This window comes from Ahaetulla prasina, chromosome 4 (assembly GCF_028640845.1).
Source record: "Ahaetulla prasina isolate Xishuangbanna chromosome 4, ASM2864084v1, whole genome shotgun sequence".
Classification (NCBI taxonomy): Eukaryota; Metazoa; Chordata; class Lepidosauria; order Squamata; family Colubridae; genus Ahaetulla; species Ahaetulla prasina.
This window is the reverse complement of record NC_080542.1, coordinates 49,227,294-49,245,823: the sequence shown is the minus strand read 5'-3', so window position 1 is coordinate 49,245,823 and position 18,530 is coordinate 49,227,294. Positions and strand designations below refer to the sequence as shown.

General features: G+C 42.5%; 1 protein-coding gene across 1 annotated transcript; it reads left to right on the top strand.

Moving 5' to 3' along the window:
• The first annotated feature begins 1,776 nt into the window (after positions 1-1,776).
• On the top strand, positions 1,777-8,243 carry FZD2 (frizzled class receptor 2). The gene has a single exon (XM_058181865.1). The coding sequence runs from the start codon at positions 2,075-2,077 to the stop codon at positions 3,740-3,742; it is 1,668 nt and encodes a 555-aa protein (XP_058037848.1). The 5' UTR covers positions 1,777-2,074; the 3' UTR covers positions 3,743-8,243.
• Positions 8,244-18,530: the final 10,287 nt, after the last annotated feature.

The following is an 18,530-nucleotide window of genomic DNA, read 5'->3' as shown; positions in this document are numbered from 1 at the left end:
AAATCAGCCAATCACTTTGCTTATCAAATCAGAAAAGATGTAACAGAGGCAACAAATTTCATGTGGCATAGTATAGTTTTCAACTGACTTATTGGTAGATGGTTAGTCCTAGCACAGCATTGAAATGCAAGTTGCTTTGCCTAACATTGCTCCTAAATACTTCCCAGTCTAGCTTCCACTTTCCTTCTCTTACTAAAGGCTATCTAATTCTGTCCTCTTTGCACTTCCAGTCCAAGACCAGCTTACTACTCCTATCCCATAGTCCATATTGCAGTTTTGGCAATTAGCACAATTAGCATTAGTGGTACTACTCTGGTTAAGAGTATATTTTCTCTCCCCCCCCCTTTTTTTTTTTTGAGTTTGAAATAACTTTTGAGATGCTGCCGAGCTAGGCTGCACTGGTACTTGGCATCAGGGGCATTTGGTATTTGGATGCTACCTACAGTGTTGGAGCATTTGCTATACAGGTCTATATTAAGTCAAAATACTTGACTGTAGTCAGACTAATTATAATCTGTATTAGCAGCAGTATTGCATTCAAATCACAGGTGGTAAGGTCAATTGTAGTCTGTTTTGGTTAGACCACACCTGAAGTACCACATCTGGGCATTGCATTTTAAAAGGGGCACAATGAATCAGGAATTGATTCAGGGAGAGTTGCCAAAACAGAAAGGGAGTTTGAATGGAAAGCCATGCTTTATGAAAAGTGAAGAAAGGAATTGGACATACACGTAGTTTGCAGACCAGAAGACCGAAAAGAAATAGGCTAGCCATGTATCAATATCTAGAAGGCTGTTAATGGGGTGGACATGTTTTTGTTTGAAACCCAAAACAGGACAAAGACAATAAAAGTTAAAAGAAAGAAGATTCAAGATGAATGCTATTTTCCTAATGATGAAATGAAACAATAAGTCTAAAACAGGGATGGGCAAATGTATTAAACAGGACCTACCCTCCTCCATTCTCATCACAGAGGCTAATATTATTTAATCTGAAGGAACTAATTTTGAAAACCTCAGGTTGTTATAACAAGGAAATAATACAGATAGAAAGGCCTCTAAGCCTGCCACACAAGTAGTTTTGTTTATTGAAGAGCAATGATAGCAGAACATTCTCCCCTCTCATTATACTAGCCGCAAAGATATGGGGGAGAAGAAATAATCTTTCTACCTAGATAATAACAACTAATCTATTGTATGAGTTGTAAACAGAGGCCTCCCCCAAACAAAATACCCGGGAGCTCACTAATCTAAAAAACAAAAGAAACACAGGCAATAGGAGGGGGGGGGGAGAATCTGTGAAACACATCAAGATGTATTCCAGGGAGGTTTTTTCCCCGTTTTGGTTGGAGATTGTTTTCAGAAAGAAGAGATAACTGCCTTTACACGTTATTTATTAGAATTTGGGAAGGGGGAGGGAGTTGAGTTTGCCGCACCACCAAGGTAATCTGCTTGCTAATAATTTAATTATGACTGGAGGTGAATAATGATAATCCAAGGTAAATTATTTCTCCTTTAAAATAGCCACAGGACACCAGGGCAGGAAGAAATCTGGCTTTCGGTTCGTGCTCTCGTTATTCCTCCCCCCGCACCCCACCCCGAGGTGGCTGACCAATCCCAGGAAGGAAGGAGGGGACGAGGGCTGGTCCCTGAATTTGAATCTGATTGGGCAACAATAAATTTTGGGAAGGGGTTTAGGCATCTCTTTGATGGAGATGCAAGCGGCCGGGCGGGAGGAGGGAAGGAAAGAAGGGGCTGGCCTGGAATTGATTAAGTTGGGAGGAGAAAGAGGAGAAGGCTGGGCGAAGCTCAACTCAGCCCGGGGGCCCTCCTTTGAAACAGACTAATTGGGGAGGGAAGACACAAAGGGAAGCGAAAGGCGCTTGGAGAGACGCGCGGCGAGGAAGAGTTCCCGCTGGGTGAGTGGAGTTTTGCCTCCCTCAGCTCTCCGAGGCTGATCCCAAAAAGTTTTTCCAGGACTAGGATCCCCAAAGCGAGTGACAGATCCCAGCTCGTCCTGGGGAGGAGACAAAAGCGCTCGGGTATCCGTAAGAGCTGACGGGGAGCAAACCACCATGCGCCTTGCCGACGCGTCCTTGGCCCGTTGCCTGCTGCTGCCGTTGCTCTTGGGATCCTGCTGGGCCCAGTTCCACGGAGAGAAGGGCATTTCTATCCCCGACCATGGCTTTTGCCAGCCTATTTCCATTCCGTTGTGCACTGACATTGCATACAACCAGACGATCATGCCCAATTTGCTGGGACATACCAGCCAAGAGGATGCTGGCTTGGAGGTCCATCAGTTCTACCCTTTGGTGAAGGTCCAGTGCTCCCCGGAGCTCAAATTCTTCCTCTGCTCTATGTATGCCCCTGTGTGCACTGTCTTGGAGCAAGCCATTCCACCTTGCCGATCCATTTGTGAGAGGGCACGCCAAGGCTGTGAAGCCCTCATGAACAAATTTGGCTTCCAGTGGCCAGAACGACTGCGCTGTGAGAACTTTCCCCGCCATGGGGCAGAGCAGATCTGTGTAGGGCAGAACCATTCAGAGGAAGGTGGCTCTCCAGCATTGATTACAAGTGCCACCCCAATTGCTGGACAGGGTACTGCTGGGCCACCACGTTATGCCACTCTGGACCACCCTTTCCACTGCCCACGAGTCCTTAAAGTGCCGAGCTACCTCAACTACAAGTTTCTTGGAGAGAAAGACTGTGCGGCACCATGTGAACCCACCAAGAATGATGGGCACATGTTCTTCAATCAAGAGGAGATTCATTTTGCACGTATCTGGATTCTCATCTGGTCTGTTCTGTGTTGTGCCTCTACCTTCTTTACTGTCACTACCTATCTGGTGGACATGCAGCGCTTTCGTTACCCAGAAAGACCCATCATCTTCCTCTCTGGCTGTTACACCATGGTCTCTGTAGCCTATATTGCAGGATTTGTATTGGAAGAAAGGGTGGTGTGCAATGAACGTTTCCAAGATGATGGCTATCGGACAGTGGTTCAGGGTACCAAAAAGGAAGGCTGCACCATACTTTTCATGATGCTGTACTTCTTCAGCATGGCCAGCTCCATCTGGTGGGTCATCTTGTCCCTCACTTGGTTTCTTGCAGCTGGCATGAAGTGGGGACATGAAGCCATTGAAGCCAACTCACAATACTTTCACTTGGCAGCCTGGGCTGTGCCTGCTGTCAAAACGATCACCATCCTTGCCATGGGGCAAATTGATGGTGATCTCCTCAGTGGTGTCTGTTTTGTGGGGCTTAACAACATAGACCCACTTCGAGGCTTTGTTTTAGCTCCCCTCTTTGTCTACCTCTTTATAGGCACCTCATTTCTTTTGGCAGGCTTTGTGTCACTTTTCCGTATCCGTACCATCATGAAACATGGGGGCACCAAAACAGAGAAGCTGGAGCGTCTCATGGTACGCATTGGGGTCTTCAGTGTCCTCTATACAGTGCCAGCCACCATTGTTATTGCTTGCTACTTCTATGAACAGGCCTTTCGTGAGCACTGGGAACGGAGCTGGATTAGCCAAAACTGTAAGAGTTTGGCCATTCCCTGTCCACTTCAATACACCCCACGCATGACCCCTGACTTCACTGTCTACATGATCAAGTATCTCATGACGCTGATTGTGGGCATCACTTCAGGTTTCTGGATCTGGTCTGGGAAAACCCTTCATTCCTGGAGGAAGTTTTATACCAGGCTAACTAACAGCAAACATGGGGAAACTACTGTTTGAGAAGAGGAATGGAGAAAGCAGATTGCCAGCGCCAGAATTTCAAGAAAACACCAGATCTGCCTGCATCTCCCTCCTTCAGCTGATTCTGTTTGTATGTATGGGGAGAGGTTCTTTGGAAAACTTCCCTGCAATTTGGGGAGTGGGGCTACTTTACTACATAAAGCTGAAAACTCCTCTGACAACCGGAGAGGAAAAAAAAGAAAAACAAAGGAGAAAAACTCCAAGTATTTAAAACTGTCTCATTTTAATTAAAACAAGTTCTAAACTTCTTTGCTTTAGGTTTTTAATTAACTATTAAAGGGTGTCTTTTTGTAATTAAAATTGTAAATAGCATTTGTAAATTTAATTATATATTTCTATTTAAAAACAAGTAAGAGAACAGCAGCAAGGACTTTATTTTTCAGAAAAAGTATGGAGGGGGGTCAAAGAAAGAAAAACTATTTTTTCATCTCCTTTTCTTTGAAATCTGTTTTCCCCCTTTTTCCTTTTCTTTCCTCTCTCTCTTCAGCCAGGAGTGTGTGCTGTTTGGGTTGGCCCTTAATAGACTATTTTTGCCTAAGCTTTTCATGAGAGCCAGGTTTTGTATCACTCCCAGCACCCAACCCACCTTAAACATCTTCCATCAACTCCCTTTTGCAAGCTACAGTTTTTGATATATTTCCAGGAATACTTCTTCCATCTCATTTTTTCTTTTCCAGGTTGAAAAGTTGGCAAATAATGTTCTGTCTGCAAAAATATATTTGGGGGTGGGCTTGTGGAAGATGGCTGAGCCTTCTCGCCTTTGCTGAAATTTGGGCCTTGGCTGTGCAGATTTTCTTATGTTTATTTCTTTTAGAGAATTATGACCTCCAAGAAAGTTTTTCTTGCCTTAAGCCGCAGAATTCTCTTTCTGTTACATTTGTATGTTTCTATTTTTTCCTAGATGTTTTGTACAAAAGGTAGCTTTTTAAAAATGACATTTCCTTTATTAAACAAACTTGTTCTTTGCAAATTCAGTTTGAGTATTTTTCAAAAGCAGCAACGGCCGTCTCCAAAGCAATTTATTTGTGAGCTATACATTTAGCTTCTAAAAAGTAAACTAAAAACTGCAATTGATATTTCACAGCGCAATATCAATTTGCTTGAAGAGAAGAATCTTAAAAAAGCTTTTTAAAAAAAAGCTATTGGGACATGCTTGGTGGAATTTTAGAAAGTTTAAAGGGAATTTATTTCTTACAATTGAAAAATACTGTCTTTTGAAAAGCATAGGAACCTTATTTTTCCAGTTTTTCCCAATATAGGAGAAAAAAATCCCTACATTTCTGTCTTCTACAATTTTCTTCTTTTGAGGATGTAGACTTTTCTCAACTTCTGTTACAACTCTTAAGAAATTTCATAGTTGTTTGGGTAACTTCTCTAAATGCCTCTTACAGGAAAATAACAATTTATTATTCAATAAAACAACTGTAATAGCACAAAAGCAAAAAATTCAATGAAAAAGCATTAAATCTAAACCATTTTTCCCTAAATCAAATGTCTCTGATTTGGAATTGATTTCCGACAATATTTAGGAGCAATCTTAGACTAAGGTTTCCATGGAAATCACTGCAGATAGATTAACTTCTTACCATATTTTATGAAAAAAGCATTAGAAACAAACATGGTGAAATTCTTTTTTGAGTCCTTGCATATGATGACTGCACACGTATGCATTTTGCATCAGTTATGCAAGCTGTGAAAAGATATGGCTGCTGTAATTTTTTTCTCTTTTTACTCTTAGTGTGTTGAGAATTTTGGCAAGCCTGTATCATTTCGTTGAAATCTTAACAATTGGATCCTGAGCATTTTTTATCAGAATTAAGAATTGCTCTCAAAATTATTATAGTAGAAGAAATGTTTTCTACAATTTAGTATTTTCATTTGAAAAATGATTGATCTGTATTCTAAATAACATACTTCTAACAGTTCAATTTTTAAATTTTTGAATTTGAATTGGGGTGGGATTGGAATCAGCTGGAATTATTTATAAAGAAAGACAAAATGCCGTTTTTGAGTTAAAGTTTCTAAAAGGCTTTTCTGAAGCCGCTCCAATCCTACCTAGAAGTTTGCTAGCAAATTCCATCCATTTCTCTAGCATGATAACCACTCTGCAATGAATCTAAAGATGGAACAGGATGCTAAAGGATACATGGAAGACAGAAAATAGGAAACCTATTGTTGCACAAATCTTTTTGAAAAACTCCCATTAAATTTCAAATTTTTCCCCCTGTGGCAGACTCTGATGGCCTCTCCTCCCTCCTGCCCTTGGCAAATTGTCATTCTTAAGACTGCTTTTGTGTTGCTAATGGTGTTGGTTGCTTTCTTGTGTCATTTGGTGTGAAGTTTTAAAACTTTGAAAAGAAATAAACAATTTCCTACTCCTTTTCCATCAAAAGGATCATAAAGGAAACAATTTGGTTGGGTGAGGAAACAATAATGCAAAATGGGATTTATAATACTAGGGGTAAGCCGAGGGAGGAAGTAAGAAAGGTTTCCGATTTTGAATCTTGCATTTTAAAATGAGATGGAAATGGAAACCTATTTTTCTTCTTAACACTGCTTGCATGTGTACACATACACACACTCACTCACACACACAGTCTTTCTCTTCATCAGAGAAAAGAGTGTGGTTTAAAGCCCCAAATCAAAGGGTGACTAAAGTGAACCAGATGGATCCTGGAATGCTATAAACATATGTCCACCTAGGACAAAAAACAAAACAAAACGCATTCTATCTGGTTTTATTTCTAAAAAAACTGTTCTTGTGTAACACAACACTGCATATGGTTTGTACTTGAGTGTTGCCTACTATGCAATGAAGCATGTCAATATCTCTATTATTTCCAGTTACAGTGTTTTGCCTTCTACCATAATACTGGGTTTTCCCCAAAGCATCTGGTCACAAGAGGTTGTAAATTAGAGGTGTTTTCCACAGATTCCAGTAGAGCTCCTGAATTCAAGAACAACATTTTGTCCAAAGCTTTCAACTACAAATGCTTCTTCCCCCTCCCCTTTCCCCCCTCTCCTATAAGTATAAGAAAAGGGCATTTTTGCTCCCCATTAATTTATCAAGATCCAGTTGTTGTTTTTTCCCTAGCTCCATATTAAAATTCATATTAAAACCCAGTTTAGATGGTATCAGTGGCTGTGCGAAAGGATCAAGCTCTAAGTTCTGTTATCATGCTTTTTCCATTTTTTAAAATAGCCGATTATATCTATATGGTTCTTTTTCCCCCCCAGCATTTCTTATAAACCTGTCTTATGAACCCTGCAAATACATCAACAGATGGATCTCATTAGTCCCCTTTTTGGCAAAGGTCTTTCAGCTGCTTGCCCCACACAAGCAGGGACTACACCCAAACTTTTAGTGAACCCCCCTCCCCCTTTCTGTATCCTCTGGACAGAACATTGCAACGTGGACCAGAGGAGAGCTGAGAGTGGGCTCTCTCTGCCAAGGAATGTTGGGGCCATGGGTTTATCTCCCCCCTTTTGTTCTTAATTTAATCCTTCTGGTTTTAGAAGCCTATGGAAAAGAAAGACCATCTCATGTCAGAATGGCTTATGTCAGGCAAGCTCTTTTCCACATATGTGTGTATTTTAACAAATATCTAAAGTTCATTTCTTTCTCTCTCCCGCCCCTCCCCTCTGGCTCCTTCATGTTTACCCTCTTTCCAGGTCAGTTCGACTTTTTCTCTTTTGGCTCCCTTGCCCCCTTTTTGTTTGCAGTGCTAATTAAGAAGGGTGGGGGGAGGGAAATAAACTTTTGTTACCCTTTCGGAAGCTAGTATGTTTTAAAAAAAAAAAAAGAACGAAAATCAATTTAACTTAAAAAAAATTGAATCGATCTCTGACTCATATCCTTCTCTCCTCCCCAAAGTATGTTGCATAGGACATTTTTGCATTCCCACTTAAAGTTGACACACAGGCTTTGAAATGGAGATTTCTCCCCCAGTGAAGCAGAGGCCTGCTTAACACATTAAGAATCCCAGCTGCCAGGGAATGAGAGCAAAGAGGTTTGATCTGTGCAGGGTGGATTCCTCTCCTCTTCCCGCCCCCATTGAAAAGACAAGAGTGTGGGGGTTGTTCCCTGCAATAAACTGTTACAGACCTAGAGCTATTTGGGGGGGGGGATGGAATATGAAATTCCTTTGCGGCAGACGGGAAGGCTGTCCAGTCGTGCAGACAAAAAAGCCTTCTTTAAATGACTCACAGTTGCAAAGAGTCAACCAGTTCTGTTTAATGAAATAGCATAAAGGAGGGGTTGGTGAACAACTGGATTCCTAACCAGGCTTCAGTTCCAACTCCTATCAAGACAGGCTTCTATGAGTAGAGCAGCTGCCATGCCTGACTCTTACTTCCTCAATAAAGCCTCAATTCTGGAAGCCTCTGGCTTTATGAGGCTTCAATATGTCTTTAAAGGGCACTGAAATATTTTTTTTTGTAAAGACAGACAGGGACCTAAGAATGGTTAGTAAGGACTTTAATTTTCAAAGTCTGGGTAAGCAGAAAGTCCATCTCATCAAGTCAGCTTGGTTAACTCCTAACCAACAAGGCTGATCAGGATTTTCTGGGAAGATGAATGAAGCAAACTTGTGACCAGTTTTCCCTGGAATATAAGAATCCATAATGCAGGATAAAGGCAGACATAATGTCAACTCAAGATTGTTCACCCAACTGCTGTGCCTGGCCTTGATGGAAATGACAGGTGCGCATACCAGCATTTGAGCTGTGCCTGAATGTCCGTTCAGTTCTCTCCTATGCTTCAGGTGGATCTTCCACCTTGTTAAGAACTTTTAAAAAGTTTTACATGAATATTGTAAGTGCTAAAGAAATGTATTTTAAAATGCAAAATAAAGGATTCTCATGTCTTGATAAGTGAGGCAGAATTGTGGTAATGCCAGGAAAGTCCCAGCCTTGTACTTGCAGCTGCCTTCTGATTCAAACCAGCAAAACTATTTTTTCTTCTTCTGATGAATTAATGGATATGGCCAAATGCTTCCAGAGTAGCCTCACTACTGTACAAACATTACTTCTTTCATCACTGACAGAGAAAAGTAACCTTTCATTAACTGCTGAGTAGTGTGGGATTAGGAAGAATGTCTCGAGGCATTATTACCATAGGAGAGAATAGAATAGAATAGAATAGAATAGAATAGAATAGAATAGAATAGAATTTTTTATTGGTCAAGTGTGATTGGACACAAAAGGAATTTGTCTTGGTGCATATGCTCTTGGTGTACATAAAAGAAAAGATACATTCGTCAAGAATCATAAGGTACAACACTTAACGTTAGTCATAGGGAAACAGTCAATATAAATCTTAAGGATACCAGCAACAAGGTTACAGTCATACAGTCATAAGTGGGAGGAGATGGGTGATAGGAACGATGAAAAGATTAATAGTAATGCAGACTTATCAACTAGTTTGACAGTGTTATTTGTTTAGCAGAGTGATGACGTTTGGGGAAAAATGTTTTTGTGTCAAGTTGTTCTGGTGTGCAGTGCTCTATAGCATCATTATTAGGGTAGGAGTTGAAACAGTTTATGTCCAGGATTTACAGAGATCTGTAAATATTTTCACAGCCCTCTTTTTGACTTCTGCAGTATACAGTTCCTCAATGGAAGGCAGGTTGGTAGCCATTATTTTTTCTGCAGTTCTAATTATCCTCTGAAGTCTGTGTCTGTCATGTTGGGTTGCAGAACCAAACCAGACAGTTATATAAATGCAGATAACAGCCTCAATTTAAATAATAAATAAATAAATAAATAAATAAATAAATAAATAATTCCTCTGTAGAATTGTATCAGCAGCTCCTTGGGCAGTTTGAGCTTTCTGAGTTGCCGCAGAAAGAATATCCTTTGCTGTGCTTTTTTGATGACTTTTTGATATTGGGTGTCCATTTTAGGTCGTGAGATGTGGTAGAACCTAGAAATTTGAAAATCTCTACTGTGTTGTCTACTATTGTAAGAGGTTGTAGTATGGAGGGTTTCTTCTAAAGTCCACCATTTCTAGGGTTTTGAGTGTGTTCAGTTCCAGATTGTTCTGGTTGCACCATGAGGCTAGTTGTTCAACTTCTCATCTGTATGCGGAGAGGGGTGTCAAAGTTGTAGCCCACAGGCCTGATGCTGGTCCTGCCCGATTAGTGAAGGGGGGGAAAGTCCCGATATGTCACATGATGCCGCCGTGATGATGCAAGTTTGCTGTAGGAGAATATTTACCTCCTCCTAATTATAGATGGGCTCTTCATGGCCCATGTTCTCCATCTGCATTAGACTGCAGGTCCCATGATCCCTAGTTGGTATAACATTTAGATCCTAAAAAGCTCTACTAAAATAAAAATAAAAACAAAAGAAAACCAAAAACAACAACGCCCCTACCTTTGGTATGTCTGATGGGCTATCAAGAGCCAAGGTGGCGCAGTGGTTAGAGTGTAGTACTGCAGGCTACATCAGCTGACTGTTAACTGTAGTTCGGCATTTCAAATCTCACTGGCTCAAGGTTGACTCAGCCTTCCATCCTTTTGAGGTGGGTAAAATGAGGACCCAGATTGTTGGGGGCAATAGGCTGACTCTGTAAACCGCTTAGAGAGGGCTGTAAAAGCACTATGAAGCGGTATATAAATCTATTGCTATCCATTTAGTGATCCATAATGTGGCACTAAATGGATTCTTGGCTTGGTCTAGTAGGACTGCTTAGCTTCTTACATATTACTAAACTTTCAAATGTATTCATTTGCTTGAACTATATTTATTAAAAATGAAATATTTTTAACAAATATAGTTTAAGCAATTCCCCTTCCTCATTATCCCTAGAGAATATATGTGATTCTTTTAAAACTGCAAACATTGAAAGATCAATCCTACCTGCCCGGTCTGCTTGTGCCTGGCCCCCCAACTGTCCCCCGCTCTCTGGAACAGCAGTGGCAGTGCAGGGAACATGGTATCGCCCAGCAGCAGGGAGGGAGAGAGAGAAGAGGGTGTCCGCTAGCAGAGAGGGGAGACTTTGAGGTTGGTGCTTCTGGGACAAGGGGAGCCGGGAAGCATCTTGTACTTTCAGCTGCCTTCTGATTCAAACTAGCAAAACTAGCATCTAACCCTCTCTTCCTCTCGCAGCCAAGTGTCCTCCAACTGGTATGGACAGCAACTACGGCCTTAACGTGTTGCCAATGCTTTTGCCAGTATGCTGAGGGCATCAGATTCATTAAGGTGAGGGGGAGGGTGGTTTTGGTTTCTCATTGCTGCCGCTGGCTGACACCTTCTTGGTTGCCCAGAGTTCCCTGGCAATGGCCAATGCTCCTGGCTCTAATGGTCATGTGCAGGTTAGGGAAGTAAATCTGAAAGCATGTATAATGTTCTAATGTGCAGATGTTATAGTTAAATTTATGGTAGAAAGTGGACTCTGGTTGTGTTTTTCCAAACTCATTAAGTGAGGTTGAATCTGTATAGTTTTAAAAGAGCTCTGTTTGTGTGTGTTGTGTACATACACATACAGAATTTATAGTACCTAATGTATCTTTTTGTGTGCCTATACTCACTCTCTACCAGTGATGGCTAATCTTTTTGTTGTCATAGGCTGGCACCCATAATGCAATGCACAGCCCCCCTGCACATATGCGCAGGACCACCACCCCACGCCCCCATGTATGCACCCTGCACAGCACATGTGCGCATCCCTGCGCATGCACCTCAGTCCTCTGCACATGCGCCCCACCCCCTGTGCCCCATTTTGGGCCTGGAAAGCCTCCTCCACCAACCTTTGCCAGCACAAATGGCCTGCCGCCACAGCCTCTTTGCAGAGGCAGCAGTAGCTGTCCTCTCCTCCTGCCAGCCTTGTGCTCCGGGCAGCATCCAGCATGGCTGGCTGGCTGGCTGGCTGCTGCCTGGACCGCGAGGCTGGCAGGAGGAGGAGGAGGAACCCCTGCTGCCACTTTGCCGGTGCGAATGGTCTGCCGCCGCTGCCTCTTTGCAGAGGCAGTGGCGGCTCCTGTCAGCGTCGTGCTCTGGGCAGCATCCAGCATGACCTCTCCTGATGTTGAGAGAGTAAACACGTGAAGAGCCTTGGAAGTACCAGTGGAAGAAGTGCTGTTTGCCTTCTAAGGCTATGCTGCGGGCTGTGCATAGGTTGTGCCTCACTTTCCTGTCGCTACTCAAAACTAAACGCGTGCCAAATGGACTACCCGCCAAATAGTCCAAACATCTATTGGCGAGGCCTTCTCCCTTTCCCAACTGTTATGAAGCTGACCCTTTTCCGAAGTGGCCGCCAGTCTTGGGCTTTTGTGAGTCTCCTCATGGGCAATGCGCAAGGCCCGTAACATTTCTTTCTTTCTTTTTTTTAAAGCAATGGAATGAACATATCTAAAGATACAGGGGGGACAGGATGGAATGCAAGATGCTGGCGACCCTCTTTGCCTGCATGAACAGCTGCTGCCTCTTTGCTAGCACCAATGGCCTGCCGCCACTGCCTCTTTGCAGAGGCACCTGCGGCTCTTCTTCCTCCTATCAGCCTTGCGTTCTGGCCAGGATCCAGCATGGCTGGCATGGTTGGCTGACTGGATGCTTCCTGGAGCACGAGGATGGTGGCAGGCCATTTGTGCCAGCAAAGAGGTAGCGGCAGCTCCTACTGCTGCCAGCCTCGCGGTCCAGGCAGCAGCCATCCAGCCATGCTTGGCCTCCTCCTGTGGCAGTCCAAGTGGACCCTGGGAAACGCAGCTTCAGGGCCTTTCCTGGCAGTGATGGTGAAGCAGGCAGGCAGGCAGGTGCAGGGGAGCGACTGGCGGCAGCACTCCTGGCTGACAATGGGGTGGATGTCCCGCAGTTGCATGCAGACATTGATGGCATGGCCAGTGCACCCGAGCGCTAAGAGGAGCTGCCCAGTTCCCATGCGTGCGCCAGGAAATGAACTTCCAGTTTCTGGTTCATGCATGCGCATCAGCCAGCTGGTCTTCTGGTTACTGGCATGCATGCATGCACGACAATCAGCTGGCCAGCTGATCTTCTGGTTTCTGGCACTGCCTCACACCTGAAGGCCAGCTGATCATCGCACATGTATGCATGCCAATAACCAGAAAACTAGCTGGCCAGTGCGCATGCGTGCACCGGAAACTCAGAAGAGGAATGGGCGACGTCGCACGTGCCAGGCAACATGGCTCTGCTTGCCCATTCTGGCATGCATGCCATAGGTTTGACATCACAGCTCTATATTATATAATACGTATGTATGTACACATATGGCATATATACATAGGATTAAATAGTGTATTTTGGATGTTCAGTAGTAGTAAATAAATAGAGAGGGAAATTGTTGAGGCCTTTGTGGCAAGCGGCCAGGAGGTGGGACCGGGTGTGGTGAACGATGTTAAGTTGGCCACAACCACCCAGTCACATGACCATACAACCACACCTACCCATCTGGTCATTAGGGCGGAGAACTGGTTGTTAAATTATTTGAATCCCACCACTGCCTGAAGAGCAAGCAGGCTTTCTGCCGAAAAAAACAATGTAAGGACTGACTTAAATATTATTGAATACTTACAATATCATAATGAGAAACAAGCTGCTTTAGTATTTTTAGATGCAGAGAAGGCCTTTGACAACCTAAATTGGGTTTTTATGTTTACAATATTGGAAGAAATGGACTTTGGAGAGAATTTTATCCAAGGAATTAAAGCAATCTACATGTCACAAATGCAAAAATTGTCATAAATGGTGATCTAACTAACTCATGTGTAATTCAAAAGGGTACAAGACAAGAGTGCCCCTTGTTCTCTCTATTGTTTATTTTGGAATTGGAAGTTCTGAATAGAAGTATCAGACAAGATGATAAAATAATGGGTATAAACATTAAGAAAGAAGTTTATAAATTGAGGACATTTGCTGATGATCTGGTTATATTTTTACAGGATCCAAGAAGCAAACAGAATATTTGATGAGGAAGTTGAATAAATTTGGAGCCCTGGCAGGCTTCAAAATAAATAAAGAGAAGACAACAACACTGATCAAAAATATGTCTTCTCAGGATAGTGACATATTGAACAAATAGTTCAAGTGTTGAGAAAAAGGTGAAATACTTAGGGGATGTTGACAAATACAAATATGAAATTGTTTCAAAACAATTATGTCTCTCTTTAGAGAGATATTAAACAGAACTTACAAAGATGGGATACTACACTTATCATTATTGGGTAGAATCTCTGTAATTAAGATGAATATTTTTAAGGTGACCAATCCTCCTCCTCTAGGGAGGACAGTCCTTTTGTAAGTTCTGTCCTCTCTTGAAAAGTGTCCTCCTACATATCCTCCTTTTCAATATTTGAAGACTAATCTGTAAATCTCCGTATTCGATCAATACTGATCCGATCCATTGCGTGTGATGTGACATATTTGTATTTGACAAGACAATTCGTCAAGGCTTGGTACAGTGCGATTATGAGATGCATGCGCTCTGCACAGAGAATAGTTTTGAGATAGTGTGCTGTACACAAGAGTGCACCGCGTGCAAGTGGCTTTGTTTACTTCTTACCAAAACATGACATGGCACACACGCACGCATTAAACTCACTTCTTTCTTAGTGAATATTCAATAATACACAGGTGAGCACAATAATTCATGTTTTATTAATTCATTATCCATTTAATAATTTCCAAATATGTATAATTTTATTTACAAGTTTATTCAATGGAAAAGTACTCATTTAAATAATAATTAATAGGCATGTAAGCATAATTACAATATAAAATCTTATTGTTACAAATGTTTTTTTATTATGCATTTATCATAGTGTATTCTGTATTATTGTTGCAATGAATAAAATGTTTCTTTTTTCTTCAATTTATTTGTGTCCTCCTTCTCATTGTTAAAAAGTTGGTCACCTTAATATTTTACCAAATATGCTTTTTTAAATTTCAGATGTTACCAATACTTGCAACTGACAAGCCATTTAAAGAATGGCAGAAGGATATTTCTAAGTTCATATGGTAAGGGGAAAAACCAAGAATTAGATATACGCTATTGCAAAATGCTAAGAAAAGAGATGGTTTGGGCCTACCAGGCCTACCAATTGTATTTTGATGCATGCTGTTTGACCTGGGCAAAAGAATACATGAGCCTCCAGAACAAGAGGCTACTTGAATTAGAGGGCCATGAATTAAAGTTTGGATTGACTTATTTATGGTATGATAAAAGTAAAATTAATGTTGAATTTAATAATCATTTTGTTAGATGTGCCATGCTAAGAATTTGGAATAAATATAAAACAAGGCTCTCTACGAAGTTGTCTCTTTGGGTGTAATTCCAGGAAGCTTTTTTAAGAAGAGAAATGGTGGCAAAGTCAAACTGATTGACGTATGGTAAAATTTTATCTTTCAACTTGGTTGACCTAATATTAAAGCCAAGGGGAGAACTTGAATCAGAAGGTTATGTTTGTCATTGGTTTACTTACCAACAACTGAAAGAAAGATTTAAACAGGATCAAAAAGTGTTATGGATTTGACTTTGTTAAAAATGAATTGGAGATTTTATTATGTGGAAATGATGAAGATATTATCACTAAGATCTATAAAATGTTATTGAAATTGAATTGGAAAATGAATACATAAAACACTGTATGATTTGGTGGGAAAGGAATTTTGGATATAATGTGATACTTGAACAATGGGAAAATATGTGGATGAAGGGTTTAAAATTTACATTAAATTATTATCTTAAAAAAAGTTTCTATAACATGATGTATCATTGATATTTAACATCAGGTAAGTTATCTAAGACGTACAAAGGTATGTCAAATGAATGTTGGAAGTGTAAAAGTAAAGAAAGTACTTTTTACCATCTATGGTAGACATGTGATAAAGCAAAACAATTTTAGAATATGATTCATATTTTAATTCAGAAAATTTTGAAGATGGAGATAAAGATGAAATCAAAACTTTTCCGTTTGGGTCTAATGAAAAAAGACCTGGAGAAAAAAGTTGTAACTTTGTTACTATATGTGTTGACAGCAGCAAGATTATTATATGCACAAAAATGGAAGGACACTTCGATTCCTAACATGGACGAATGGCTGCAGAAGTTGATGGAGTTGGCTAAAATGGCAAAATTGACTATTTTGATAAAAGAAAAAAATATAAGTACTTTTATTTCCACATGGAGACAGCTTCTGAACCAGTGGTGGGTTGCTACTGGGTTCGGACCAGTTCTTGAGAACTGTTGGCAAAAATCTGGCCAAGTTCACAGAACCGGTAATGATGCCCAGCTGGCCATGCCCCTGAACCGCTTCCCTTGGCCAAAGAGGTTATAAAAACAAAAGGTTTTAAAAGGCTTCTCTAGCAATCCCAGCTGAGTTGCCTGATCACCAGAACCTTTAAAAAAAATGTTTTCTATAAGCTTTTCAGCCGAAGAGCTTGTTAAAACAATCCTTTTAAGAGGTTCTGGGCTGCAACTTCGGCTGAGATTGTCAGCGGAGCTTTTTAAAATCTTTTTTTCCTCTGGTGATCCCAGCTGAGTTTCCTGATCATCACAGGCTTTTAAAATCACATTTTTACAACCTCTTACAACAGTCCCCACCCATGCCCATCCAATCGCCCCCTCCCCCACTTATCTAAAATTGTTGCTCCTTTCGGGCTTGCAAAGCCATGGCTGCTCAATCAGTTGCATCAGCTAGCAACTGAATCAGCCTGCCTGCAATCCATCTCCTCAGTGAGCAACTCAACCTGCCTGCCTCAGTTGGGTAAGTAAACTATTAAAAAATAGTTAATTGGGTTTTTTTTTAAGGAGTTGGGTTTTTAGATAGCAATTTAAAGTTAAGGAAGTTTTAAATTTAGGTGCTTTTATCTAAAATGGGGGTCTCCAACCTTAATAACTTTAAGGCTTGTGGGCTTAAACTCCCAGAGTTCCTCAGCCAGATTTCCTGGCTGAGGAACTCTGGGAGTTGAAGTCCACAAACCTTAAAGTTACTAAGCTTGGACACCCCAATCTAAAAAATATAAATAAAATAAAATAAAAAAATAAAATATTTGTGCAGCTTTCTAAGATTTGGTGTGTTTCTCTAACTACACAAACACACAAAATCTCACAAAGCTGTATGTGGCATTTTGTGTGTGTGTGTGTGAGAGAGAGAGAGTCAGCTGTATTGTGTTGTGTTGTGTGTGTGTAAAGTGTGAAAGTTGATTTTTGAGCTTTGTGTGGCTGTGTGAGGTTCCTGCTTGTTGCAGGGGCCATTTTGGGTGAGTTGCAGCTGCTTTTACATTGTGTGTGTCAGTTGTATTGTGTTGTGTTGTGTGTGTGTAAAGTGTGAAAATTGGTTTTTGAGCTTTTTGTGGCTGTGTGAGGTTCCTGCTTATTGCAGGGGCCATTTTGGATGAAGTGCAGCTGCTTTTACATTGTCTGTGAGTCAGTTGTATTGTGTTGTGTGTGTATAAAATGTGAAAGTTGGGTTTTGGTACCTCTTATTGTGGGAGGGTAAAAACGGGTATCGGGGGAAACCCGTTGGGGAGGGAGCCAGTTCTAGCGATTGCTTGCGGCGATATTTCATCAGGTCTGGAGGTAAAGGGGAAGCTTCTCGTTCCAATTCCAGAGGGCTGTTCCATCAGTACGGTAAGTGGGAGGGGCAGATATGGCGGAAGTGGGGGCCGTATCATGTTCAGGGGGTGCGCACTCGCTGTTTAAAAGCGATTGTGCGCTCCGGCCCCTCAGACTTTTCCCGTTCCCCGGGTGGCCAGTCTCCTCAGGGCTTGGACCTTCGGCTGATGTTATGCAATGCCAGGTCCGTAGTAAATAAAGCCCCCCTGATTTATGATCTTATATGGGGGGGGGCTGCGGACTTTATGGGCATTTCGGAGACTTGGTTGGGCATTGAAGGAGGGATGCCCCTGGTGGAGATGTGCCCACCGGGTTTCCGGGCATTTCATCAGCTGAGGGCCCAAGGTAGGGGTGGAGGGGTGGCGGTGGTTATTAAAGAGAGTCTAGAGCCGATGGAGGCCACTGTACCTCAGATAGCCGGTTGTGAATCCCTTTACGTGAAGTGGGGTCGTAGGGTGCAGGTGGCTTGTTGATCACGTACCTGGCTCCTTGCTGCATGACAACAGCCCTGCCCGAGTTGCTGGAGATGATAGCCGGGATGGCGGTTGATACCCCTAGGCTTATGGTCGTGGGGGACTTCAACCTGCCATCAGCCGGTATGTCGTCAACGGCGGCTCGGGAGTTCATGGCCTCCATGACGGCCATGGACCTGACCCAATTAGTTGACAGCCCCACCCACGTTGGGGGAAACACACTGGATCTGATTTTTGTCTCTGGACAGTGGTTGAGTGATCTGGAAGTACGAGAATTAGTCACTGAACCTTTGTCATGGTCAGATCACTCTCTCCTTCGTCTGGACTTTTGGACCGCCGCTCAACACCGCAGGGAGACGGGACCAATGCGTTGGTTCCGTCCCAGGCGACTGATGGACCCAGAGAGGTTCCTGATGGAGCTTGGGCCGTTCCCTGGCGATCTGACCCACGGCTCGGCCGAGGAGCTTGTTGCGGCCTGGGAACAGGCCGCGGCGGGAGCCTTGGACCGTGTCGTGCCTTTGCGGCCTCTGACCCAGCGTAGGTCTCAACCAGCTCCTTGGTTCTCCGAGGAGCTGAGGGAGATGAAGCGCCGGAGAAGACACCTAGAGAGCGCTTGGAGGTCCAGCCATTCCGAAGCTGACCGTACACTAGTTAGGTCTTTCACCCAGGCCTATCTAGTGGCACTGAGGGAGGCCAAGCGGGCCTATGTTTCTACCCTCATTGC

Excerpts from the sequence above, each read along its gene's own strand:
- FZD2 (XM_058181865.1), top strand. The coding sequence starts at position 2,075 with ATGCGCCTTGCCGACGCGTCCTTGGCCCGTTGCCTGCTGCTGCCGTTG.